The sequence below is a fragment of the Gymnodraco acuticeps genome, unplaced genomic scaffold, assembly GCF_902827175.1.
Source record: "Gymnodraco acuticeps unplaced genomic scaffold, fGymAcu1.1, whole genome shotgun sequence".
Lineage (NCBI taxonomy): Eukaryota > Metazoa > Chordata > Actinopteri > Perciformes > Bathydraconidae > Gymnodraco > Gymnodraco acuticeps.
Genome location: NW_022990693.1, coordinates 125,668 through 149,446, shown reverse-complemented (window position 1 = coordinate 149,446; position 23,779 = coordinate 125,668). Strand labels below are relative to the sequence as shown.

The 23,779-nt window shown below is 41.2% G+C and overlaps 2 protein-coding genes across 6 annotated transcripts; one reads left to right on the top strand and one right to left on the bottom strand.

The window, feature by feature from the left end:
• The first annotated feature begins 6,216 nt into the window (after nt 1–6,216).
• On the top strand, nt 6,217–19,547 carry si:dkey-182i3.10 (gastrula zinc finger protein XlCGF26.1). Of its 4 annotated transcripts, none has more exons than XM_034230553.1 (8): nt 6,217–6,510; nt 7,654–7,752; nt 8,587–8,887; nt 9,500–9,567; nt 12,123–12,248; nt 12,521–12,800; nt 16,181–16,932; nt 18,287–19,547. In XM_034230553.1, exons 1-8 carry the CDS (start codon nt 6,463–6,465, stop codon nt 18,551–18,553), a joined length of 1,941 nt encoding a protein of 646 aa, XP_034086444.1. In that variant the 5' UTR covers nt 6,217–6,462; the 3' UTR covers nt 18,554–19,547. The 4 variants fall into 4 exon arrangements, with proteins under 4 accessions (XP_034086444.1, XP_034086443.1, XP_034086446.1 ...); XM_034230552.1 differs by having other exon boundaries at nt 9,497–9,567; XM_034230555.1 differs by having other exon boundaries at nt 6,224–6,510; nt 7,626–7,752; nt 9,497–9,567.
• A 200-nt stretch (nt 19,548–19,747) lies between these two features.
• On the bottom strand, nt 19,748–23,550 carry si:dkey-182i3.11 (insulin-like growth factor-binding protein complex acid labile subunit). Of its 2 annotated transcripts, XM_034230550.1 has the most exons (3): nt 23,405–23,550; nt 22,712–22,938; nt 19,748–21,887 (listed from the first exon to the last, which is right to left on the bottom strand). In XM_034230550.1, the coding sequence occupies exons 2-3, from the start codon at nt 22,925–22,927 to the stop codon at nt 20,010–20,012; spliced, it is 2,094 nt and encodes a 697-aa protein (XP_034086441.1). In that variant the 5' UTR covers nt 22,928–22,938; nt 23,405–23,550; the 3' UTR covers nt 19,748–20,009. The 2 variants fall into 2 exon arrangements, with proteins under 2 accessions (XP_034086441.1, XP_034086442.1); XM_034230551.1 differs by lacking the exon at nt 23,405–23,550 and having other exon boundaries at nt 22,712–22,978.
• Nucleotides 23,551–23,779: the final 229 nt, after the last annotated feature.

Genomic DNA, 23,779 nt, shown 5'->3' with positions numbered 1-23,779 from the left:
TATTTTGAAATGTATTTACCTTCGCTACTTCCATTTCCGGAATCATTGCGGCTCTCCTATCTGCGTTTTTGTTTTTGTCGGCTGCTAACTTTAAATGCGAACATGTCAGAGAACTTGGTGTTTTATTCAGAAATAAAGTCCATCTTGGAGACAGTCATTAGGACCATCTGTTGATATTGGACATTCTAAAGAAAAAATCTCCACGAAAGGGCTACCATCAGACAGGAGGTGAGTTAACGGGTTATATTACCGCTCTGCTGTCGGGGAGCATCACATACACATTACTGCGGACACCAGACAGGAGGGATCAGAAACACTAGCTGGGGGAGATTGGACCGCCGGAATAAAACCAAGCAGAGGGACAGGTTAACACCAAGAGCAACAAAGATGGCGGACTGTTATCACGAAGAAAGCTAGCTAGCTAAACATGTCTATCCGGAAAAATAAAGTGTATTGTCACCTTATAACTTTAAGTCACATAACCACTTTGCAGGCTCTTAATATAGGTTAAAAATAATGAAATACATTTCTTATTTTATTTCAAATTAAAAAGCGTAGGCCTATGCTGAACAATACGGTGCGTCACTGCTGTCCAGTGACTCGGAGATTGGATTGACCGGTAGATGAAACCTGTCTACTCTTTGCCAAACTCCGCCCTGGATTATAATTTGTACAGTAGGCCTACTGTAATGTAATGTATTTACTCAAGGACTTGTGCTTAAGTAATTGTACTTACTTATTTAGTTTTCGTTTTTGGCAACTTCATATCACTACATTTGGAATTATTACATTATTATTAAGCATAGGCTGTGAATCATTAAATTAATACATCGTGTTGTAATAACGGATTAGCTGCAACATAAATTACACCAATAAATGATACTAACTGATGGCATTGATTGCAAATGAATCATAATCCCGATTAACGTGATATATTTGTTTCTCCTGAAATTGGTTATTCTTATTTTATATTACAATGTTCTAAATATTCCAGCACTCAATATCTGTAATTTTAAATAAACCTCTCGGTGATGATTTATTAATCATTTTCTTCCTCCACATCTAATCCAAACGTCTACAAAATTCTACATGAAAATATAATGTATTCTCATCTGGACACTAGTGCAAAGTAACTAAGTACATTTAATTAAGAACAATATTGATGTTTCTGCACTATAGGCTACTTTAGTATCATTTTGTACTTATTTGTACCTACTAACTATCGTCAAAAAGATGTCAGTGAATATTACCAGCATTTGACTTATTACAATACTCATCCACTTTTAAGATCCATTTCCACCTCATTGGCTCATCTTCCTAAATAAGATTCTTATCCAGCAAATAAACAATTTACCCAAACATTGCTTTAGGTCATTTTAATGTTATTCTGTTAATAATGTTCATTACATTTTTACAAATGAATAAATTGTGCTTACTTTTTGTATAGTTATGTCTTATGTAGTTATGGTGGGCCATCAGTTTAAAAACCCTTATTAGGCCAAATAAACTCTACATTGTAATGTATTTGTTCTAAATGATACTGCAGTTATACCACCAGTTGATATTACAAAAACGTTTGCATGTGAATAAGCAGTTGGTAAATAGCATCAGATACTTTATCTAACAGCTCATTTATGGAACACACTGTTGACTTCTTTATTTCAATCCTGACAGCCAGATTTTGACACCCGTTGTGGAAATGTTGGCACGGGAGGCAACGAGAAAGATCGACGCCGTTTTCTCCCAACTGTCCTCAACACTGCAAAACGAGAACCAGACCCTGCAGGCCAGAGTGGGGGGGGCTGCAGAGCGAGCTAAAGACCACCCAGGAGAACTTTGAGAACGCCAGGATGTGGGAGAGACAACATCCTGAGCGGCAGCCCCCGTCCTGTTCCAGCAGAGCGGCCTCGTCTACACCCCTGAAGCCTTCTGGGAAGTTGAAAACTAGAACAGATCAATTGACCGGGGACGGCCCAGAGACTGGACATGATGGTAGGTTTTCATTAAAGGACAACAATCCACTAGAAAACCACCTAACTTCTACGTTCATCATAATCATGATGGAGAATCAAAGCTAAAATGGGATGTAGAAAAAGCACATGGAGGGGAAGTGGGCTCCTTCGAATGGAACACTTGACATGAACACAACCATAACAACTTACTTCCTGTGATTAGATTCAGATACATTAGGGTTGCTGATGTTAAGCTGGCATCAATGTCAATGATAATATATATACTGATATATTTGATGGAAGATCAAAAAAACACTTCAAAAACCTACAGTCCTCTACTTTTCAAGATATATGCTCTTTCTTTTTTTTTAAACAGTCCGTCCCTCTCAGCATAACATGTTACTCCAAAGTTCATCAAATGTTGTCCTTGTTTTATGAGAAGAGAACTCATAACACCACATTGATGCAAAGAATCTAGTTTGTAGCCAAGTTTGACCCAGACAGTAAATGAGTGTTATTATAAACCAGAACATAATAATTCAGTATTAAGTGACTCTGTCTTTGATGCTTTATTCTTCTGTTCATTTCTTGTGAAGAAGCAGCAAAGGAAGTGAATTCTGAAGCTGAGTCCTCAGCAGCTATTGGACAAGGTAACATTTGAAATTGTTATTGTCAAAGAAACGCATATTATCACCGGGAATAAAACAAAAAGTAAACACATAAAAACAAAAAGTGTAAATGGAATGCTATGTGCGGCTTTGACACTTTATCTACATTTGAAAATGAAATTGAGAAGTTAATGCAAACAATGCTTTATTTGGCAGAATGTCCCCTTTAATCGAATAAATCCCGCTGTTTGCCTCGCTAACTTGTTTATTAACATTTATCTTTTGCTCTCTTGTGTAGACATTAAAGAGGATTCTTCCACAACCAACACGGCAGAATCCAAAACCCCTGAGAGCCAGAACACACAGGAAGCTGGAGTGAGAGGAAAAAGGGAAGCAGTTTGTATGTGAGGTCTGTACCAAGAGCTTCAGCCGGCAAGTTCCACCTGATGAAGCACAGGAACACTCACCAGGAGCAGAGGGCCTTTCTCCTGCGACCAGTGCCCCAGGAGGTTCAGGAACACGGAGATGTTCGAGTACCACCTGCTGCGGCACGAGGAGAGGAAGTACGCCACCCTGAAGTGCCCACTCTGTGAGAAGATGTTCAAAACTCAAATGCACTTGAAGACTCACCAGATGGTGCACACGGACACGAGGCCATTCACCTGCTCCACCTGCGAGAAGGCCTTCAAAACTAAAACACAGCCTCCAGGCTCACCAGGGTCGTTCACTCTGCTGAGAAACCGCACAAATGCTCCGAGTGCGGGGAGGGCTTCAGGTACGCCTTCACGCTGCAGTGCCATCAGAGCATTCACACTGGGGAGCATCCCTTCAAATGCACGGTGTGTGGCAAAGCTTTATAAAGAGGAGGTCGCTCAGCGCACACCAGCGGGGCCACAGGGGGAAAATGTTCACATGTGAGACGTGTGGAGCGGGGTTCACTCTGCAGCACAACCTGAGGAGACACGTTCGTATCCACACCGGAGAGAAACCCTTCAAATGTAAAGTCTGTGGAAAGAGCTTCATCAGGACAACAGGCTCAAATCACACATGCTTCTTCACGGTGCCGTCAAAGTCCTTCATGTGTGACCTCTGTGGGAAGACCTTTCTGTACAACTGCCAGCTGCAGAAACACCAGAAAGCCACTCACGATGAAAGGCACGGGCAGGTCGTCAGGAGGCGCACTCGAGAGAAAGGGAACCGCAAGAGTGATCTACAGACGGGACAGAACCTCGGTGGACGTGACGCCCTTCAGCTGCAAGACCTGCCGCAAGGGCTTCGACTCGGGCCGGCGCCCTGAGGAGACCACGAGCAGATTCACACCGGGCAGAGGCAGCACACATGCCCCACATGCGGAAAGTCCTTTTTTCTACAAGGCCACGTACGACTACCATCAGCGGATCCATACAGGAGAACGTCCGTTCGGTGTTGTGACGTGTGCGGGAAGAGGTTCATCATCCCTCAGGCCCTCAAGTCCCACAAACTGCAGCACTCCGGAGAGAAACCTCATCAATGTGAGCAGTGCGACAAGGCCTTCAGGATCTACACCAACCTGCTCCGACACATGAGGGTCCACACGGGGGAGAAGCCCTACGAGTGCGAGGTATGCGGGGTGAGGTTCAGGCAGCTGGGACACGTGAAGTTTCACATGCAGGTCCACACCGGAGAGAGGCCGTACTCCTGCAGCAGCTGTGGACTCGGGTTTTCAGACTCACGGCTGCTGAAGAGACACAGCTGTGCTGAGAACCAGAACACTTCAGAGAACACACTTGCTATGTCCTAAAAACAGAGCACGTCATTTTTCTTAGTTACAGTGTGATTTCCCTCAGGATAAAAAGCCAGCAATAAAATGTATTGGATATTTAAATAAATACATGTTAAAACCTGCATATTTTTGCACAACTTGGAGTGTTAGCTGAATTTCTTGGTTGTGATATGGGATTTTATTTGTTCTGCCTAAAGAAAATCCTTTTTAAATGTTGTCAGGAGCGTCAGCAGCAAAATCAGACCGTGAAGAGAAAGCTTGAAGTGTGGTGATCAAATCAAGATACAGCCAACAGATTAACCTAAGCAATATTATTTTAAATAAACGTTGTTTAAAAATGATTTGATCAGTCTTTAATTGCAAACAGCAAAGCTCTTTGAAAAAAAACATGATATCATGATGAAACAGAAAATGAATCAAGACGTTGATTGTGTGATTTGTTTAAAGTAAATGATTCAATCCTGATAGCTAGAGGGAAACCAACAATCACGCTGTACAAAGCAAATCAGATGTTTGTTTCCTTCATTAATACATGTAAATACAAAATGCTGGAGTTTATTTTGAAAGTAATGACATTTACACGTCTAATATGTGTAATTGTAAAGCGCTTTGAGCACCTGTAAAAGCGCTCTAAATAAAAAAAAATGTAATCCATTATTATTATTATTAATAACCGGAAAATCTCCATACTGATGACACTGTAATTGTTGGGTTAGTTCCTCACTGTGACCACCGAAGGACAGTAAACACCAACACTCACTTTAACTTTTAACTCCTTGACTTTAATAATATATTTTCTAACTAACTATAAAACAAAACACTGAAAAAGTCAGGGTGGTTTGTATTTGTTATTATTGTGTCTGACATAACGTGTTGCCTTATTTGCCGTGCTGGGTGTCCAAACTACAAATGCGGCCCGCGGACCATTTTGAATCGGCCCTCAGCGAATTCTAAAAGTATAATATAATACGGCCCACAGATTAAACTTGTGCTTGTCTTATATTGTACTTCTTAAATATATATGTCAAAATATATTACACAGTAGTAGTCATGTGTTAAGCCCACTTTTCAAATAAATTCATTCAATTAAAGTTGGAAACATTTTCTAACATATCTTAGTTGATAAAAAAAGGCACAATAACTTATTGACCTATAAACTTGAAATCTACCCTTCATATTTCCCCTTATTATAAGCAAACAGGAGTGAGCTGCCAACTAAATAAATGAAACCCTAAGGAGAGCTGTGATATATTTTCAAGTATCAAACATAATGTACCTACATTTGATTAATTTTGCTTCTCGTGAGTGGCCCAGCCCTTCGTATATGTTTCTGTATGCCCTCGGTGAAAAAAGTTTGGACGCCCCTGCCTTGTAGTTTTCAATGTGACCGCTGAAGGACTAAACTGTATAAAAACTACTTATCAACGCTTATTAAGTAGGCTACTCACTATGAACAATGGAACTTCTTTGATTTAGTTTTTGACGTGTATTAATGTATATTGTGCTGCAGTTTCTCACTTTAGCCATTTGAGGGCAGTAAACACGTGAATATCACCAAGGCAGACAAAATGTCATGCTAACACTTTCCGGTTGAATACCAGAAGATAAAAAAAGAACATGCATTGGGTGCACTTGTTTTTTTTTGTATTAACAAGGGGAACTGGTAATCACACTTTAATTTCAATTTCACACTTTCAATTGTTTTTCTTTCTTAAATAAGTTACCAAGAAACATTTTCAATTCAGGTTCTGAACTTGTTACAGAATAGGCCATTTGACATTGTGGTAAAATAACTTTTACTTTAGTGTACCTCTGAACACTGCCTCCATCACTGGGTCCACTCTGACTGACCGTAGCACGCGGGCTTTTATTTTGAAAAAAACATGAACTGGGAAGAGGATGACCATTGTTGTGAAGAGCACGAGTTTTCTTTCCCCCCTTAACGACAACATTGTAGTAACAAAAGCCATGTCTTTTATTACAACATTTTAGAACAGAAACGTATTGTTAGTGGGAATATACAGTGGTCACAATGTCAGATTTGGAGGCGCATGTAGGCTCCATTTTGGAGATGATGGTAAAATGCGACAGTAACAGAAATTAGTAAAGTTATCGGCGGCTCTGCAGAAACATATCCAGAATGTCATCATGTGAGACTGAAAACACACACGGGTCCTCGGAGGAGAAGGTACGTTTTAAAGTCCGTTGTGTAACATCTGTCGGTAACAGCCTCCGCTGTCTCGGGGCTCCCTCCTTCTCTGGCGGCTAAACAACCAGCTGAGCATAGAAATAGAAGAGCTAGCTAGCTGCTTTAGTTAGCTTTCAACGGCTTAACTTAAAATAACCACTCAATGTAGGACTGCTATGCTAGGTAGAGCGCATCATTTGGCTGAATTGATGTAATTATGTAGCCCTGGTTGACCAACAACCCAGAAAATCCATCTTTGATATTCATTTGGAGTTGGGTAGCAGGCCCAGGCCTATCTATCTGCTGTATGTCTAGAAGCGGTTCAGCTACAGGTTTACTCAACGTGACCAGCTGTCAATAACAAGCTGCTTTTTTCACAATGACACAGAGGACAGGTTTTTGACTGGAATTCAGCCATGTCGATGTATGTATATTATTTATATATATATATATTGATATGTGTATATATATATTTTAATATATATATATTGATATGTTTTATGCATTTAGTTAAAATAAAAAGTCTGGGAAAGGAGATGTTTTTAAGTGAAAGTCCTTAATTTAACTTTTTAACGAAGTCAAAATATACTTGGGTAGCAGGAGAAATGTTCTAATTTAGCAGAATTACATATCAGAATCATGTCCTTTATGGTATTGTATTACATTATTAATGCTTTAATATGTTCCTCACTGTAATGTTGCCTCTGATAAACACAGGTGCTGCTCACTTTTCTTACTTTGCACACTGCTCGGCCCTTAAGCCCTGTGATAAACAAAGTCAAGTCATATTTTAACCTTTGAAAAGACATTATCAATGATTTGTTCATTTATATTTAGTTTTATTTATATTCATTTGATCTGCAAAGTAGCTTAACTAGTAGCTAAAGTTATCACACAAATGTGGTTTGATTCAAAGCAGCAACATATGAAAATGCTTTTCAATTACTCCAGTCACTTTTTAGGGTAAATTGTTAAAATATTTACATGTTAGCATGAAAACAAACATTTGTTGAGTTTACCAAAGTTTAAAAAAATCATAAAACAAGATTATAACAATATTGTTTTAATTAATCTCCTATACTCTATCATTATATCCTTCTAAAATGTATCAGAAGATGTTTTGTGTCTGTGATGTTCCCTCAGGTGATCCAGTTCAGCGTCTTCCTGACGTCTCTGGCTCAGGAAGCTGTGGAGAAGATCTGCCAGCTCTTCCTCGACTGTTCCTCTCTGCTGCAGCTGGAGGTACGTCTCTCTCTGCCAGGCATAGGGCCTCAAACAGTTTACGAAGAATAGTTCCAAAGCAGAACATTTCACTGTGATGTAAACTCTGACGTTTGATAAGCTGGAACCAGCTGCTTTGGGGCATTTGTGCTTTTACAAAAATGTCTGTTGATTGACTTATTGATAAACCGTCTCATTGTTTCTTTGCTAAAGGTTTCCCACAATAATGGCCATGCAAGTGTTAATTCTGATTTTGGACAAAATCAACAATTCAAAAAGAATCTCAGCATGTGAGAAGAAACTGTTTAAACTAAAATGTCTTTGATTGAATTAGTTTCTTTGTCACTACAAATAAGTTAAATGTTACATAATGAGCAGTATGTTTGTATTGAGAAGACTAACATTGAAAGTGTCTGTTATGTTTTAGCAATACCACATTTCAGGTAAAGATGATTCAACCCACTAGAACAAGTTTACAATAACCTTTACGAAGGTCTAATACTATCAACATAAAGGGATATTTACCAGTGTTCAAGCTATTTGATATTATCTTACAAATATCGCCATGTTATGAAAGGTTGAAACAATGTGATTTGTTTTTGAAACTAGGGCTTTCATTTTTCAAAATGAGGATAAACATTCTTGAACCTACAGTAGGACTTAGAGAAAGTTTGTCATTATAGTACATTTTAGGATCTTTTCTTACCACAAAGTGTTTTTCTTTTTTTCTTTTACTGGCAGAAATGGGCTTCCATACCGTATTGTAAAATATGTGAGGAAAATCAGATGACTATGAAGTCCTCACATTCCATTTGTCCTGATACCTTTAAAAAAAGCCTGGGTTTGTCTCTGTAGGTGACACAGGGTGTTTCAGAGATGGAGGACCTGCAGAGGAGACTGGAGGAGGCTGAGACGGAGCTGAAGCTAGTGCTAGAGGACAGAGGAGGCCAGGAGGAAGCAGATGAGCTGACGGAGGAGCTGACGGAGGAGCTGACGGAGGAGCTGACGGAGGAGCTGACGGAAGAGCTGACAGAGGAGCTAACGGAGGAGCTGACAGAGGAGAGCAGCGTAGCGAAGGAGGACAGGAGGGCTGAGACCAACGGAGCAGAAGGAGAGCCTTTGCAGAGGCAGCTCTCCGGGAGGAAGAGTCGCAGAGGTCATCCCTGTCTTCTTTTAATTCATGGGACACTGAGTGCAAACTTTGTTGATATTTAGCTCACCTTTTGCAAAAAGTGTACATTTGGGCCTAATCAAGGTAGGGAACCTGCTGTACAAACAGAGGTTTTTGAGGTACTTGTCATTTACTTGCGTCATGTATGTCACTTATTTAAATGTATGGTTATACTCCACTAAAATGATTTAGTAGCTTTAGTTATACAGATTCAGATATCAATCTAAACTTCCAATCAACTCGTACATTTTTAGGATTTTGAATCCAGGAAACACTTATAACAGAATATTCTTGCTACTTTATACACAAGTCAAATATCTAAAAGCTGCTTTCCCCTCTGTACCACTGTACAGAACAGTAACTTTCATTTATAGTGTTGTTTTTTTTTTAAACTTAACAACTTTAAGTTAATTTGAATAAAAATACCGGTAGATTCTTCTTAACTGTTTTTGTTTTGTGTTTTTATTGTCACTTAACTTTGTCGACAGTATAGGAAAATTGCATTTGAGTTTTCACATCCTAAATTGGAACTTATTGGCGGTTGTCTGATGAGCCAAACAGAAAGACTGAACCCCTGTTTCTCCATGTTCACAGTAGGGGCTGGCGGAGATGCTGGAGTACAGAGGTCGCCTATAATCCACCTGTGGAAAGGCAGAACATATGAGGTAACATGCTGTTTATATAGATTTTCTGGAAATCTTCATTTGAACTGGCTTTATTATTGGTCTCCCTTTTTACGCTTCCGTCTTTTCTTAAAGATTGATTTCTAAAGAAATGTTAATACATTTCAGAATCTGGCTGCAGAGATTTGCTCTCATTCAGCCACAAGAACGTAATTGGCATTCCACTTCATCCAAAGGTGCTGGATGGGGTTTATACTGGGGAAATGTTTCTTTATGGCGCTGGGTTTGTACACAGAAAAGTGTATTTGGATTTAAGGTGCCTCGACCAAACAATGAAAAACAGGAGCTAGACCTTAAGTTAACAACTAAACTAACTACTGACAGGCATACGTTTACCTCATTAGTTACATAACAAAGTAACTCAAGCAATCAGAAAGGCCAAAGCCAACTTCTTCATAACAATAATTAATGAGGCTAAAGTTAACACTAAAAGAATTTGGGTACAGATTAAAACCTTGATGGGAATCAAGCGTTAGAACTTAGTGTTAGAACTCAAAGAGAATGGTAACCTAGTGCAAGACCCAGAACAACTTGCCATAGCTTTTAATACATATTTGATCAACTCTGTAGATGAGATTACACAGAATTTTCCCTTAAGAGCAGAAAATATTATCAAAGTCGACGAAAGTAAGATGTCCTTTTGCATTCAACCCATATCGGAATTAAAAACCAAAACAATTATTAATTCTCTTAAAACTTCAAGTTAAGGACACATACGCTATGGATTCTGCAATGAAATGAAATCACTGCAAGATTACCTAGTCTGCCCTCTTACCCAAATCATCAATTCATCTGTATTACATGGGACATTCCCAAATGCCTGTAAGACTGCAATTGTAACCCCCATGTTCAAGTCAGGTGACCATCTGAACATCAACAACTACCGTCCAATTAGCATCTTACCTGTAGTATCCAAGGTGGCTGAGAAGTGGGTGTCAGAACAGCTTGTCTCCTTCTTAAACAACAGCCCATTTCAATTTCATCCCATGCAGTTTGGCTTCAGGGCAAATTATTCAACCGAAACAGCCAACTGCTTTTTTATAGAAAAGGTCAAAGCAATGGTTGACAAAGGAGGTGTTGTTGGTGCAGTATTTCTGGATCTACGCAAAGCCTTTGATACAGTCAACCATGAGGTCCTTCTGTCCAAACTGTGGGCTTTTAACTGCTCTCCATTAACACTCATACCTGGATTGAATCATACCTTACTGGTAGGCGTCAGCATGTTATCGTCAATAATCAACTCTCTCCAGCTCTAGACTTAAGCACCGGAGTACCACAAGGTTCAATACTTGGTCCACTTCTTTTTTCCCTATATATGAATGACCTGCCATCTGTCTGTCCTGATGTGGAAACACAGCTATATGCCGATGACACTGTGATATATGTGCATGCCAACACAAAGCAAAAGGCTGCTGATAAACTGACCTCAGCTTTAGTGCTGATCACTAGCTGGCTACACCGCTCCTGTCTTCAGCTTCATGTCAACAAAACAGTTGGAATGTTTTTCACAAAAAGAAAATACAACATTGTTTCAGGATCTCAGGTGGAAATATTGATATTGTGCCTCAGGCTAAGTACCTGGGAATCATTATTGACTCCAATCTAACATTCAAAACACAAGTAAAAAAAGTGACCCAAAGAGTCAAGTTTAGCCTAGCAAATTTTAAATACATAAGAAATACAATGACATTGAATTCTACCAAATGATACATGAATGCCATGATCATCTCACATCTTACACACTGTCTCACAAGCTGGGGGCAAACTAACAGCTCCACACTGAAGCCACTAGCAACCCTGTACAAACAAACCCTCAAAGTACTGGACCAGAAACCTAACCGCTCCCATCCCTGTACCATCCTCAACAAGCATAACATCCTGAGTTGGGAAGATTTAATAAAGTATAGTAACATCGTTCTGGTGTATAGAATCCTGCGTAACGTAACAACACCAGACTAACCACTACAAGCTCCACACGGGCGACCTTTCAGTCCCATTCAGGAAGAGTACTTTTGGTCAGTCATCATTCTCGGTCATAGCAATACAAAACTGGAACTCTCTACCCACTCAAATCAAAGACATGCATACATATAGCACATTTACAGCTCACTTAAAAACATGGTTCACTGAGAACTACACTTGCACACACTAGTCTGTGTTGGATATGGCTTGTGTTACATGTTGTGATCATGGATGTTGCCCCCCTGTTGTGTGATTGTGATGTGCTGTATGTAGTAACGTGTGTTGTTTATTGTTCTCTTTTATCTTTTCGCCTTTCATCCTTTTTTGATAACTAATGCTGTTTATATATTGTGATTTTAAGGGTGTCTATTATCATCTGGCTGGGGACAACAGCTGGAAATGAGCAATGTTGACTAAAGCTGCCCCATTTACTGTTTTGCTGTGAGAGTTGATCAATGGGGACTGTACACGACACTATAAACAAATAAACAAAACAAATGATGTGTATTGTGTATGTTTATTGTAAGTTACCCAGACACCATCTTTTGACTCATGTCCACATTCTCTCCTTTCAGGACAGTGTCCAACCAGTGATAATAAAGGAGGAAGGACTGGAGGCGTTGGCCGACCAGGCGTCCTCTGACTCCGGTCAGTACAGAGAAGAGCCGGGCCAGGACAATGACGACGACCCAGACTACCAGGTGCTTTGACAAATCCTTCATTCATTTAATGTTTTATTTTCTGTTTGTAGATTTTTTTTGTCTTCCCAGAATTTTGACATGTTGTTTTCCCCATCTATTTCGAAATGATGAAGGGACTTTGAATTGCCCCTACTGTTAATGTGAGTGTGGGTAGCAGTTTATGTTGAGAATATAATGAACTACACCTGTTAATGGAGCTTACCACCAAAAACAGTAAAGCAACAGTGAGTTTAGAGGCAATGAATCAAGAATTTCTTCATTTCTTCTGTTAGATGGAGCCACACGATCCAGATGACGGTGACCCAGGATTAACTACCAGACCTAGACGTGTTGTTAAGCCAAAGTCCCTACGAGGTAGAGCGAAGAAGGAGAACCAGAACCAGCAGCCTCTGAGCTGCAGACTCTGCGGGAAGACGTTCACCAAGCTGCTGCACCTGAAGGCCCACCAGGCTGCGCACGGGACCAACGCAGAGAAGCCTTTCTGCTGCTCTCAGTGTGGCAGAGGCTTCTCCTTCCAGCGGAGCCTCAACGCTCACATGCTGCTTCATACAGGTGAGTGAAGTACCGAGCTGATGGACAGGTCTGAGAAGAAAAGCCAGTGCAGAAACGCCTTAAACCTGCATTCTTTCAAACGAGCAGCAGGGGGCCAACTTCTGACATCATGTATTACTTTACTTTGTAAACATTTACCAATCAGTTTATGGTCTCAACTGCTGGTTTACAAGTGTACATAACAGCATGATGATCATTTTGTAAATTATAGTCCCATTTAGAGTAAAATAGGCTGGAAGCTTTATGGCAGTGGTGTCTAAACTCTTTTCACTGAGGGCCACATACAGAAAAACCTACGAAGGGCTGGGCCCCTCACTAGAAGTGAGGTATATTGCCTCATAAGTTAAGTAATAAGTAAGCAAAATCAATCAAATGTAGGTACATTATGCTTGATATTTGAACATGCTTTAAGAAAAAACAGCCTCCATCACAGCTCTCCATCACAGCTCTCCATCACAGCTCTCCATCACAGCTCTCCATCACAGCTCTCCATAGGGTTTCATTGACTTTGTTACTGAAAGTGTTGGCAGCTCATCCCTTAAAACAGAAGCCAGTACAAGCTGTGATTCTCAGTCTTCCTTCACAGCCCGGACAATAAGGGGAAATATCAAGGGTATATTTCAAGCTATTGGGCTTTTTATTATTATTACATTACATTGCATTTAGCTGACGCTTTTATCCAAAGCGACTTACAATAAGTGCGTTCGACCAACAAAATACAAACTTGAAGAAAACAGAATCATATAAGTACATCAGGTTTCATAGAGCCAAACATTTCAAGTGCTACTCAACTGGCTTTAGATAAGCCAGTCCTTTATTAGTATATAAGTGCTTTGTTAATAGTTCTATCGCTCGAAGTGGAGTCGAAAGAGATGAGTTTTCAGTCTGCGCCGGAAGGTGTGTAAGCTATCTGCTGTCCTGATGTCAATGGGGAGCTCATTCCACCATTTTGGAGCCAGGATAGCAAACCCACGTGTTTTTGCTGATGGGAACTTGGGTCCCCTTTGCAGCGAGGGCGCAGCGAGTCGTTTGGCTGATGCAGAGCGGAGTGCACGCGCTGGGGTGTACGGTTTAACCATGTCCTGGATGTAGGAAGGGCCAGATCCATTCGCAGCATGGTACCTATGTACCATTGTCTTGAAGTGGATTCTAGCAGTTACCGGAAGCCAGTGAAGGGAGCGGAGGAGCGGCGTGGTGTGGGAGAATGTAGGAAGGTTGAAGACCAGACGAGCCGCTGCATTCTGGATGAGCTGCAGAGGTCGGGTGGCACATGCAGGTAGACCAGCCAGGAGGGAGTTGCAGTAGTCTAGGCGTGAGATGACGAGAGCCTGGACCAGAACCTGTGTCGCTTTCTGAGTCAGCTGGGGACGTATCTTCCTGATGTTGTAAAGCGTGTATCTGCAGCAACGGGTTGTAGCAGCGATGTTTGCAGTGAAGGACAGGTTGTTATCTAGGGTCACACCCAGATTCCTTGCAGTCTGAGTCGGGGAAACAACTGAGGTGCCGATGTTGATTGTTAGGTCAAGAGTGGGACAACATTTTCCCGGAAGGAAGAGCAGCTCAGTCTTGTCAATGTTGAGCTTGAGGTGATGAGCAGACATCCACTGAGAGATGTCAGCTAGACAAGCAGAGATGCGTGCGACGACCTGGGTCTCTGAGCGGGGAAAGGACAGAATTAATTGGGTGTCGTCAGCGTAGCAGTGGAGGGAGGAGAAGATGGAAAATAGTTTTTGGGGATTTGAATAGGAAGATTGGATCTTATCTTGAAAGAAAGTGCTTTTTGCCTGAGAGATCGAAGCAGAAAAAGAGGGAGAGGAGAGCCTGATAGGTTAGGAGGTCGTCACGGTGTTTGGATTTCCACCATTTCCGCTCTGCTGCCCTAAGGACGGTTCTATTAGCACGCAGTGCATCATTTAGCCAGGGAGCAGGAGGGGACTGACGAGCCTGCCGAGATGTGATAGGACAGAGAGAGTCCAGAGAGGATGAGAGAGTAGAGAGGAGAGTTTCTGCAGCAGAGTTTGGAGGTAGGAGTTGGAACGAGTCAGAGGAAGGGAGGGCTGAGAGCACCGATGAGGCAAAGGTAGAGGGGGAGAGGGAACGGAGGTTACGGCGGACAGGTGCAGGATGAGAAGAGATTAGTTTGTTATGTTTGGAAAGGGATAGAGAGAATGAAATGAAGAAGTGATCGGATGTGTGGAGTGGGTTTACAGAGAGGTTAGAAGTAGCGCAGTTCCTTGAGAATATGAGATCAAGGACATTGCCAGCTTTATGAGTCGGTGGGGACGGAGACAGTGAGAAAGCAAAGGCGGTTAACAGGGATGTTAGTTCGTCTATCTTCCCCGTCTGGAGGTTGAAGTCTCCGAGAAGTACAGCGGGAGGGCCAGTTTCAGGGATGAGTGAGAGGAGATGATCTAATTCCTCCAAGAAGTCCCCCAAGGCGCCTGGTGGACGGTAGAGAACAACAATGGTTAATTGTATAGGATGGGTTACTGTGACGGCATGTATTATCAACTAAGGTATTTTCAACTTGAATTGACTGCATTTTTTGAAAGTGTACTAATTAACACATGAATTATACTGCTTAAAATCAGTTTACATTTATATTTAAGAAGTAAAATAAAGGAAAAGCACAGGTTTCTTGTGTGGGCCATATTCCATTATACTTTTAGAATTGCCACAGTTGGCCCCCGGACCGTGGTTTGGACACCCCTGCTTTAGGGCTATGTTGTGATTGACAGGTTGCTGCTTCAGTGTCCTGGTGTTGTGAAAAGCTCAAAGTCTAAAGACAAAAACCCAATGTGTTTTCAGTTAATGAAAGGTAAACTATGTTTGTTGCCTAAAAATATCTTCATCAACATTCTCTTGTGTCTGGTTCCAAAAAACAATATGGCGACTGCTAAAAGGCCAAACTAGAGGCTTCCAAACTGTAGTTGCCACACTAACGTGTGATGTCACGGTGACTACTTCCAATATATTTGTTATAGTCTATGGTTGTTATACTGAAAATAATAATGCCTTATAAAGATTTGATGAGGAATATCCACATTAACACACATAGGAAACGTATTTACGCAGACACAGTGATACAAGGATTCATTTTGAGTTCTGTTGCTGACCCACATATAAATATGTTCAATTTTCACTAGCACTAAAGGTTTCACTTTTTCTAGGCCATTTATCTGGTTTATCAAAATGGGGGTCAACGACTGAGATGAGACAAAACCATACAGTATAGTGTCATAAATCCGAAACAATGAGCTAAAAGGGGCTAAAACTCACTAGAGATGCTGACCAGGGATAATTGTGTTTAATAAAAATGTCTATTAGAAAACATATAACCTTTGACAATGTCATATTCTGTTAATCTTATCCATCTACAGGTGAGAGACCACACACCTGTGATGTTTGTGGGAAGGGCTTCACTCTGAAGCAGCTGCTGAGGAACCACCAGCGCCTGCACGCCGAGGTCCGGCCGTTCCGCTGTGAGCAGTGCGGGAAGAGCTTCTACCGAGCACACGGCCTGAAGATGCATCAGATGGTCCACACGGGGGAGCGGGCCTACAACTGCCAGTACTGCAACAAAAGCTTCACCATCCAAGGAAACCTGCAGCGCCATCTGCGCATCCACACGGGGGAAAAGCCCTTCAGGTGTGAGACTTGTGGCAAGAGCTTCAACCAGGCGGACACTCTGAAGGGCCATCAGCGGATCCACACGGGGGAGCGCCCCTTCAGCTGTGAGACCTGCGGCAAGTGTTTCATCCAGAAGAGTGCCCTGAAGATGCACCAGAAGACCTCCCACCCAGGCTCCAGGGAGAGGTCTCTGGCCTGCGTGGCGTGCAGCACCACGGTGACCTGCGTGGACTCGCTCCGGAAACACCTCCAGACCCACGCGGCCACCATCCCCTGTACGTGTGTGATCTGCGGCCGGCGGATCAGCTCCATCACAGACCTGCGCTCTCACCAGCAGCACCACACGGTGGACCGGCCGCACAGCTGCGGGCTCTGTGGGAAGAGCTTCAAGTCGTCCAGTTACCTGAAGATTCACCTGAAGACGCACAGCGGGGAGAAGCCCTTCTCCTGCGACATCTGCGGACGCATGTTCACACAACACAGCAGCCTTAAATCACATCAGGTGGGTCTGCATTAGCCATTGTTCAACTAAAGTGCCAAGTAGAGTGAAGATGCTCCTAAAGGGGCCATTTTCTGCTTTTTGGGGTTTTCCCTCTCCTGTAGTGCATGTGTTCTATAGGTTTTTGTGCATGTAAAGGGTATTGTTAGTGTATTCTAGAACCCTGAAGGCAGGAGAGACTGAAAAGAGTCACGGGAAACTTATAAAAGTTAACAGCATTTAATTACACAAAAGATGCGGTGGTGTACAAAATGAAATGTGCGAGTGGAGGCGCTCTCCTCATCCGCCGGTCAGTCCAGGTCAGCAGGTAGAAGAGGTCAATTATTGGCTTGCTCTTCCTGTTGTCATCTGAGGTCTTCTCCTATTGGCCGGCGTCCTCGGGGGCGGGTCCAATGCAATTCCTGCCTTTTTCTGTTGTTAAATTATATCATTCTGGTGTCTGTGGTTATTTAAACATTCCCTAATAAACGTTATTCAGCGGCAATAAATGAGTGCTAAACCCAGTGTGCTCAGTGTACAACATCACATGTCATTTCACCTTTGATTCACGGTTTGAAAATGCAGCATTTCGGCACATGCTAATGCTAACCGGAAGTCAAGAATTTTCAGAATAAAAGTATTAAGTCACACACACTATATATATATATAGACTGTATAGCAACATTCATGTTTGAGGAGCTAAACAAAAAGATGGGAATCCTTTGCTAAAAACAAGCTTTAGTCCGAAAAAAAATGTTTACGCCTTTAAAGTTGATAGATAAGTTGTCTGTAGTTGGTAGAATAAAAAAAGGGAGCCCACAGACCTCATGTTGAGATGAAATAGAAAAAACCGCAGCGCTGACTCTGCTCTTCTGGGTACTTACAGATGCAACACACCAACTTCCTGTTGCCATTTGACCCTGATGTTGGTTGTATAAACGTTCTAGTTTATACAACCAACATCAGGGTCAAACACATTTTTGACAGCTGTACGACTAATGTTTTGTCAGTTTTCTGGATCCTGTGTATGTTCTGACGCTGACAAATTAATGTTGTTGTTGGCTTATTTATGACCGCAGAATTTGAATCTCTTTAGTGTGGAATTTTTCCTTTTTAGGATGTGGTAACATTATTATCAATGAAATGTCCCTAAAAACAGGGACAAAGAAGGACATCCTCATGAGCAGGTGTATTGAAAGAGAATTAGCTGAATATGACCTGAAACACTTGTAAGAGCAACATTTAGGTTCAGGTTGAGAATAAGAAACATGTCTTGCATGAAGCCTGATTTGATGTGAATCTTTATTCATGATTTAACAATTGTAAATCTTACATATGAAAATGATTAAAGTCTTTCGAATGATCTTCTTTTCCAAAGGTTGTCCACACAGGAGAGAAGCCGTTCAGCTGCGACACATGTGGGAAGTGTTTTAGCAACACAGGGAACCTGAACAGACACCAGCGCATCCACACCGGGGAGAAGCCGTTCTGCTGCGACACATGTGGCCGCAGCTTCAACCAGGGAAATAGCCTGAAAGCACACCAGCAGATACACACCGGGGAGAAACAGTTCATGTGCGACAAGTGCGGGAAGAGTTTCTCCTACCTGAGGAACCTGAAGGACCACAAGTGTTTCTACGTCTAAAGACTAAACTGTGAAGAGGACGATGACATAGGGTTGCCTGAACCCAACAAGGACTACATGAATGGATGGATAGTAAAAGATTGGTTTTCCAGATTCAAAGCTACCCTCAATGAAAATGTTGAGGATAAATGCAGTGTGGGGTTTGGATTTGTGGAACTGTAATTTAACAGCCTTAAGTTAAAGTCGAAAAAAGGTTCAGGTAAGCACCATTATAAAATCAGCTCAAATGATTTGAAGCTGGATACTGCTGTACAACAAAGAGTTAGAACACATTGTATTTAAAATCCGCCGTCCAGGCCTTAGAAAACGTACGTTTTTATCTCTCCAACTTTTATTTGGCAAATGGCTTGAATGACTTACAAGCTGTTACAAGCTGTTTTCATTTTCCCTAGTTTTACCAGGTCTCAATATTATTTGTGTGAACAGATGGATAATCCTTATGTCAATGTGTAATCTGTGAATGTAAAACACTGTCCACAAATGCAAAAAACAATTTTGGAAACACTTTTGTGGGGATTTACATTTACAGATTTCACAATTACACACGGTAACCAATGTGTTCACACATATAATATTGAGACAAATCTATCTCCATATAACACAAACAATCTCACCCTCCACAATTAATATTAGGCCGTCTTTAGCCGACGGATGTCCAATTACGACCCTGAAGCTTTAAAAGTGTGGCTGACTTTTCTTGCAGCATTATAATCTTTTAACAACCACATTTAAGTTGCACGACCATTTGAAGAGTGATTTGTTTTTTAGTGTTTTTTTTATAATGATCTCCAATAGAAAAATAGATTAAAAAAAATACAACTGTGACTTTTGGAAACAACGTTGCCTTCTGTGCAGTAAAGAGCCAATGTGCTGCGGAGATACCCAAACAGGGATTTTGTAAGAATGTGTCATCTGTTACCTCTCTTGTGGAGTGGATATTTGTTATATCTCAACTTTGTGTGTCAAACTGATAAACATTGTTATTTAAATCATTTGAGCTTTTTCTTGTATTGCTTTAATAATGCATTGGAGAACTTTGAAATGCTTAAAAGTCTCTTAAACGTCTATTTTTGGTTTGACTGGTTTACAGTTGCAACTCTAAAAACCTTCAATCAAATTCGTAATGCCTCCATGATTAAAACCCAGAGCTGATGCAAATCAGATGCGAATTTATGTTGAGGCTTTACTTTCAAATGTAAGCTATACGATTTATTTCGACTACCAAATAATACATACTTATACACATTATATTCCTTAGCTCTACATTTTATTGTCAATGAAATCATTAAGTTAGCATTTTTGCAAGATCTATGTTAATATTGCACTTTTGCATAATGAATACAGTGCACAATGGCCATTTGATTTGCACCACTACAGTATATTGAGAACAAAGAGCAGACATGAAAAGCGAGAGCAGGAAGAAGTGTTCGAGAACACAACACCACCACAGAGGATGTCACGGTGTGCTGAGAGCTAGGAGAGAGATTGTGATCAGCTTCAGCATTTCTAGAGGAAATGACAGTGATGAGCCACTTGCAGCTCTTGTAATGCATTGATCTTGTAACAGCTGGGGAGACTGAGCTGCCTGAGAAAGGGGTGTATCGATAGTTAATGGTGAGGAAGGAGAGGAGAAGAAGCAAAGGGGCTGGTCTCCAAGCTTATCGATGTGCATGTTGACCCAGCAGCTGATGTAGAGAACATGTGCACAGGTGCAGTTCCATAGGTTACCTGACAGATGAACAGTGCTTAGGTTTCCCAAAGGCCCCAAAGTCCCATTCTCCATTGCTCTGAGCTGGTTGGACTTCAAACTCAATCTCTGGAGGTTTATAAGTCCTTGAAATACATCAGGCTGCAGGCGATCCAGCTTGTTTTCATCCAAGTTGAGTTCTGTTAGCTTCGAAAGTTGGGCAAAGAGCTGAAGGTGTAAACTCTCCAGGCTGTTGTTCTTTAGCTGAAGCTTGCGGAGAAGGTGGAGGGGATAGAAGGTGTTATACGGGATGTCATGGAGCTGATTGAAGCTCAACCCGAGCTCTTTGAGGCATGTCAACCCAACAAAGTCATCAGGAGAAAGCTCTGAGATACTGTTATTGTCCAGATCCAGAGTTATAAGGTTTGTTAGATTCATGAACAGGCTTGTAGGAAAGTCTCCAATGTGGTTGGCATCTAGATGTAACTCTTTTAAACTGATAAGGTCTCTGAACTGGTCTGGGTGTAGAGAGGTGAGACGGTTGCGAGAGAGCTTCAGTGAATTTAGTCTTCTTAAACCGTGGAAGACTGAGTGATGTATGGACCTGATGTGGTTGTCATCAAGGTGTATCTCCTTGACGACCCTCGTCTTGTGGAAAAGGCCTTTGGGAAGGTGCCTCAGAGCGTTGTTGTCCAAGTCCAGGTTCTGCAGTGATTTGAGCTTGTTGAACAGAGCAGGGTGGAGCTCCAGGATGCAGTTCTTTGAAAGCTGTAACTCTTTGAGTCTGGACAACGAATCAAACACCCCAACTGGAATGGCAGAGATCTGATTGCTCTCCAGCTGCAGTTCTTTGAGGTTTTTCAGGTTACTGAATATGTCAAGAGGAAGAGATGTCAGTCTGTTACCATACAAATCAAGTATCTCAAGGCCCATCAGGTCATTGAAGACTTTTGAGGGCAGAGAATCTATGAGGTTGCGACTGAGGTCCAGCTCACTCAGCATGGTCAGGCCTCTCAGCGATCCCTCAGACAGAGAGGTCAGCTTGTTGTCGCTCAGGTCTAGATGAAATAACCGGCCCATTGAAGAGAGGCAATCCTCTGGAAGGCTAGTGAGTCTGTTCATCTGTAGATTGAGATTCCTGAGCACGCTTATATCCCTGATTGCCTCAGCTGGAACAGTGACCAGGATGTTGCCACTCAGGTCCAGGTGTTGGAGACCTGTCGCTCCTCTAAAGGTGCCCTCACCAATACTTGTGATTCTGTTACTGGACAGATCAAGCTTTTCTAACACAGCAGAGTTTTTGAACACACCTTGCTCTAAGTTGGATAAATGATTATGGCTTAGGTTGACGTCAGTTAGGTTGAAGGCACCTTCCAATGCCCCAACCTGTAACAGTTTAATCTGGTTGAATTTCACATCCAGCGTCTCCAGTTGAGCTAATCCAAGGAGGAATCCGGTCGGTATATGTACGATCTGGTTCCAACTCAGGTCAAGTAAGGTAAGAACGGGGCAATTTAGGAACTGATCCGATTTCAGAAACCACAGGTTATTGTTGGGTAGGAAGAGCTTAGAGAGCTTGGTCATGTTGGGCCAAACTGGGTTTAGGAATAGGAATACATTCATCTCATTCATAGTCAGATCCAGGACCTACATAATATCCAGGAAGAAGAGAAGACTCGTGAGTTTTTATGTTTCATATAAAATACATGTTTATATATTTATCATATAAAATAAACTTGTATTTTTTTTTATGTAGGAAGATACATCACAATAGAAAAAATGAAAAGGTAAATTTTAGTTATTGCATATTTTGTTTATAAAAATATTTCCTGGGTTACTGGGGGTTATGAGCCAGAGTATTTCATGTCACGAGCATTTCCTGTAGTCTCTGTTGGCTTTCTGGCAACCTGTACCATCCCAGAAATAGTCAGGCAACAAACTGTTAGTTTAACACTTTGGAGTTTTTACAAATGTAATAAAGTAGATTTTACGTGTTAATAAGTGAATTTTTGGTGTGTCCATAAGCAGATTTTGTTTCTGTTGGACAGCCCCATGAAACATATCTTAGCTCCCAGACTTTGTGCTAAGCTAAGCTAAGCCCTGCTGTTTGTAGCTTCATATTGTACACATACAGTATGAAAGTATATATGTTCATCTAACCAGGGGCAAGAAAATGAATTTCTTAAAATGTTCGACTATCTCTTGAAAGCATGGAAAACATTAACTTACAGTTGAATGAATGTCTGGTGAATGTACGTCCAATAATAAGTTCAGAAATATTGTCTGCTTAAGTTACTTGATGAGCTATACTTGTTCATGTTAAACCACCAGTATGGTTCTTCAATAAAGGTTGTATTCATCATGTCTTGCTACAGGTTATCACTACTGTACAGACACATGAAGACATGGGAAAGTTATTTTCAAAACCAAAAACCACAAAGTACACTTTCAGGCTGCTCTGTGTTTCGTACCTGCAGCTCCTCCAGTCCATGTCTGGGTATTTCCTGTATGTTGTTGTAGGAGACGTACAGCTTCTCTGTGCTCTCTGGCAGCTCAGGTATCTGGTCCAGGCCTCTGTCCTGACACATGATGGTGGTCAGGTTGTGGAGACATTGGCAGACAGGGGGGCAGAGGTCAGACGCCCACACCCAGAGGCTCAGAGAGGCCAGCGTCATGGCTGCCAGCATGGTGGCTCAGGCTGAAGCCAAATGTAAAACATGGAGAGTTAAAACTGTAAAACTCTGTTTATAAACCCAAACAATGATTCAATCTTGGTACTTAATTTTTTTTTTTTTAATGTGTTATTAATGTTGTGTCCCTGAGTTATTGTTTCTATGAGCTTGATTTTATTTTCACTTTTATTTTATTTTGTAAAGCGTCTTTGACCTAAAAAGCGCTTAATGAATAAAGTATATTGTTTTTACTGGTTTTTGGTAAATTATACCAATATATGTTTTTCTGGATCTCCAGGAGTAATCTCTGCTACAATATATTTGATGAATAGATTGTGTTTTACATTTTTGTTTGTTGTATTCCTTTAACCATCATAATTTGCTTATTTGTGAGAAAAATTAATCACCCTGATCAAAATGATATTTAATACATTTCTAAGCACTACTCTTGCTTTGTTATACAATTGTAATTGTAATTGAATCAAAACTCACCACTGATGAGAAGGCAGAGATTGTAGTGTTTTGTAGCAGATATACTGTCGTACTAAATGATCCTGTCACTGTAAGAATAGTTTATCTGTAGCAGAGGAAGTTGTGGTTATGAAAGGACCTTTCTGAGAAGAGCGACAAAATACACATTTTGCTTCACGTTGCACACTAACAAACCACATCAGACAGTCTGTCAATAGAAAACTTCTTCCGGAAAGATCAAGAGTAGGCTGGTCCTCAATAGCAACAAGAAGAGAACTACATTCTACATATTTATTTTATCAATAAAAGTCTACTGCAGACTTACTATGGTATGATCTTGCTTGAAGTGAATATATCTGCACGTTCCTTGTTGTTCTGAGTTTGATTCTTTATGGT

Excerpts from the sequence above, each read along its gene's own strand:
- si:dkey-182i3.11 (XM_034230550.1), bottom strand. The coding sequence starts at position 22,927 with ATGCTGGCAGCCATGACGCTGGCCTCTCTGAGCCTCTGGGTGTGGGCG. Across the intron at positions 21,888-22,711 it reads ATGGACTGGAGGAGCTGCAG|GTCCTGGATCTGACTATGAA; the intron begins GTACGAAACACA and ends GATATTATGTAG.
- si:dkey-182i3.10 (XM_034230552.1), top strand. The coding sequence starts at position 6,463 with ATGTCATCATGTGAGACTGAAAACACACACGGGTCCTCGGAGGAGAAG. Across the intron at positions 8,888-9,496 it reads CGGGAGGAAGAGTCGCAGAG|TAGGGGCTGGCGGAGATGCT; the intron begins GTCATCCCTGTC and ends CCATGTTCACAG. Across the intron at positions 12,801-16,180 it reads TCACATGCTGCTTCATACAG|GTGAGAGACCACACACCTGT; the intron begins GTGAGTGAAGTA and ends ATCCATCTACAG.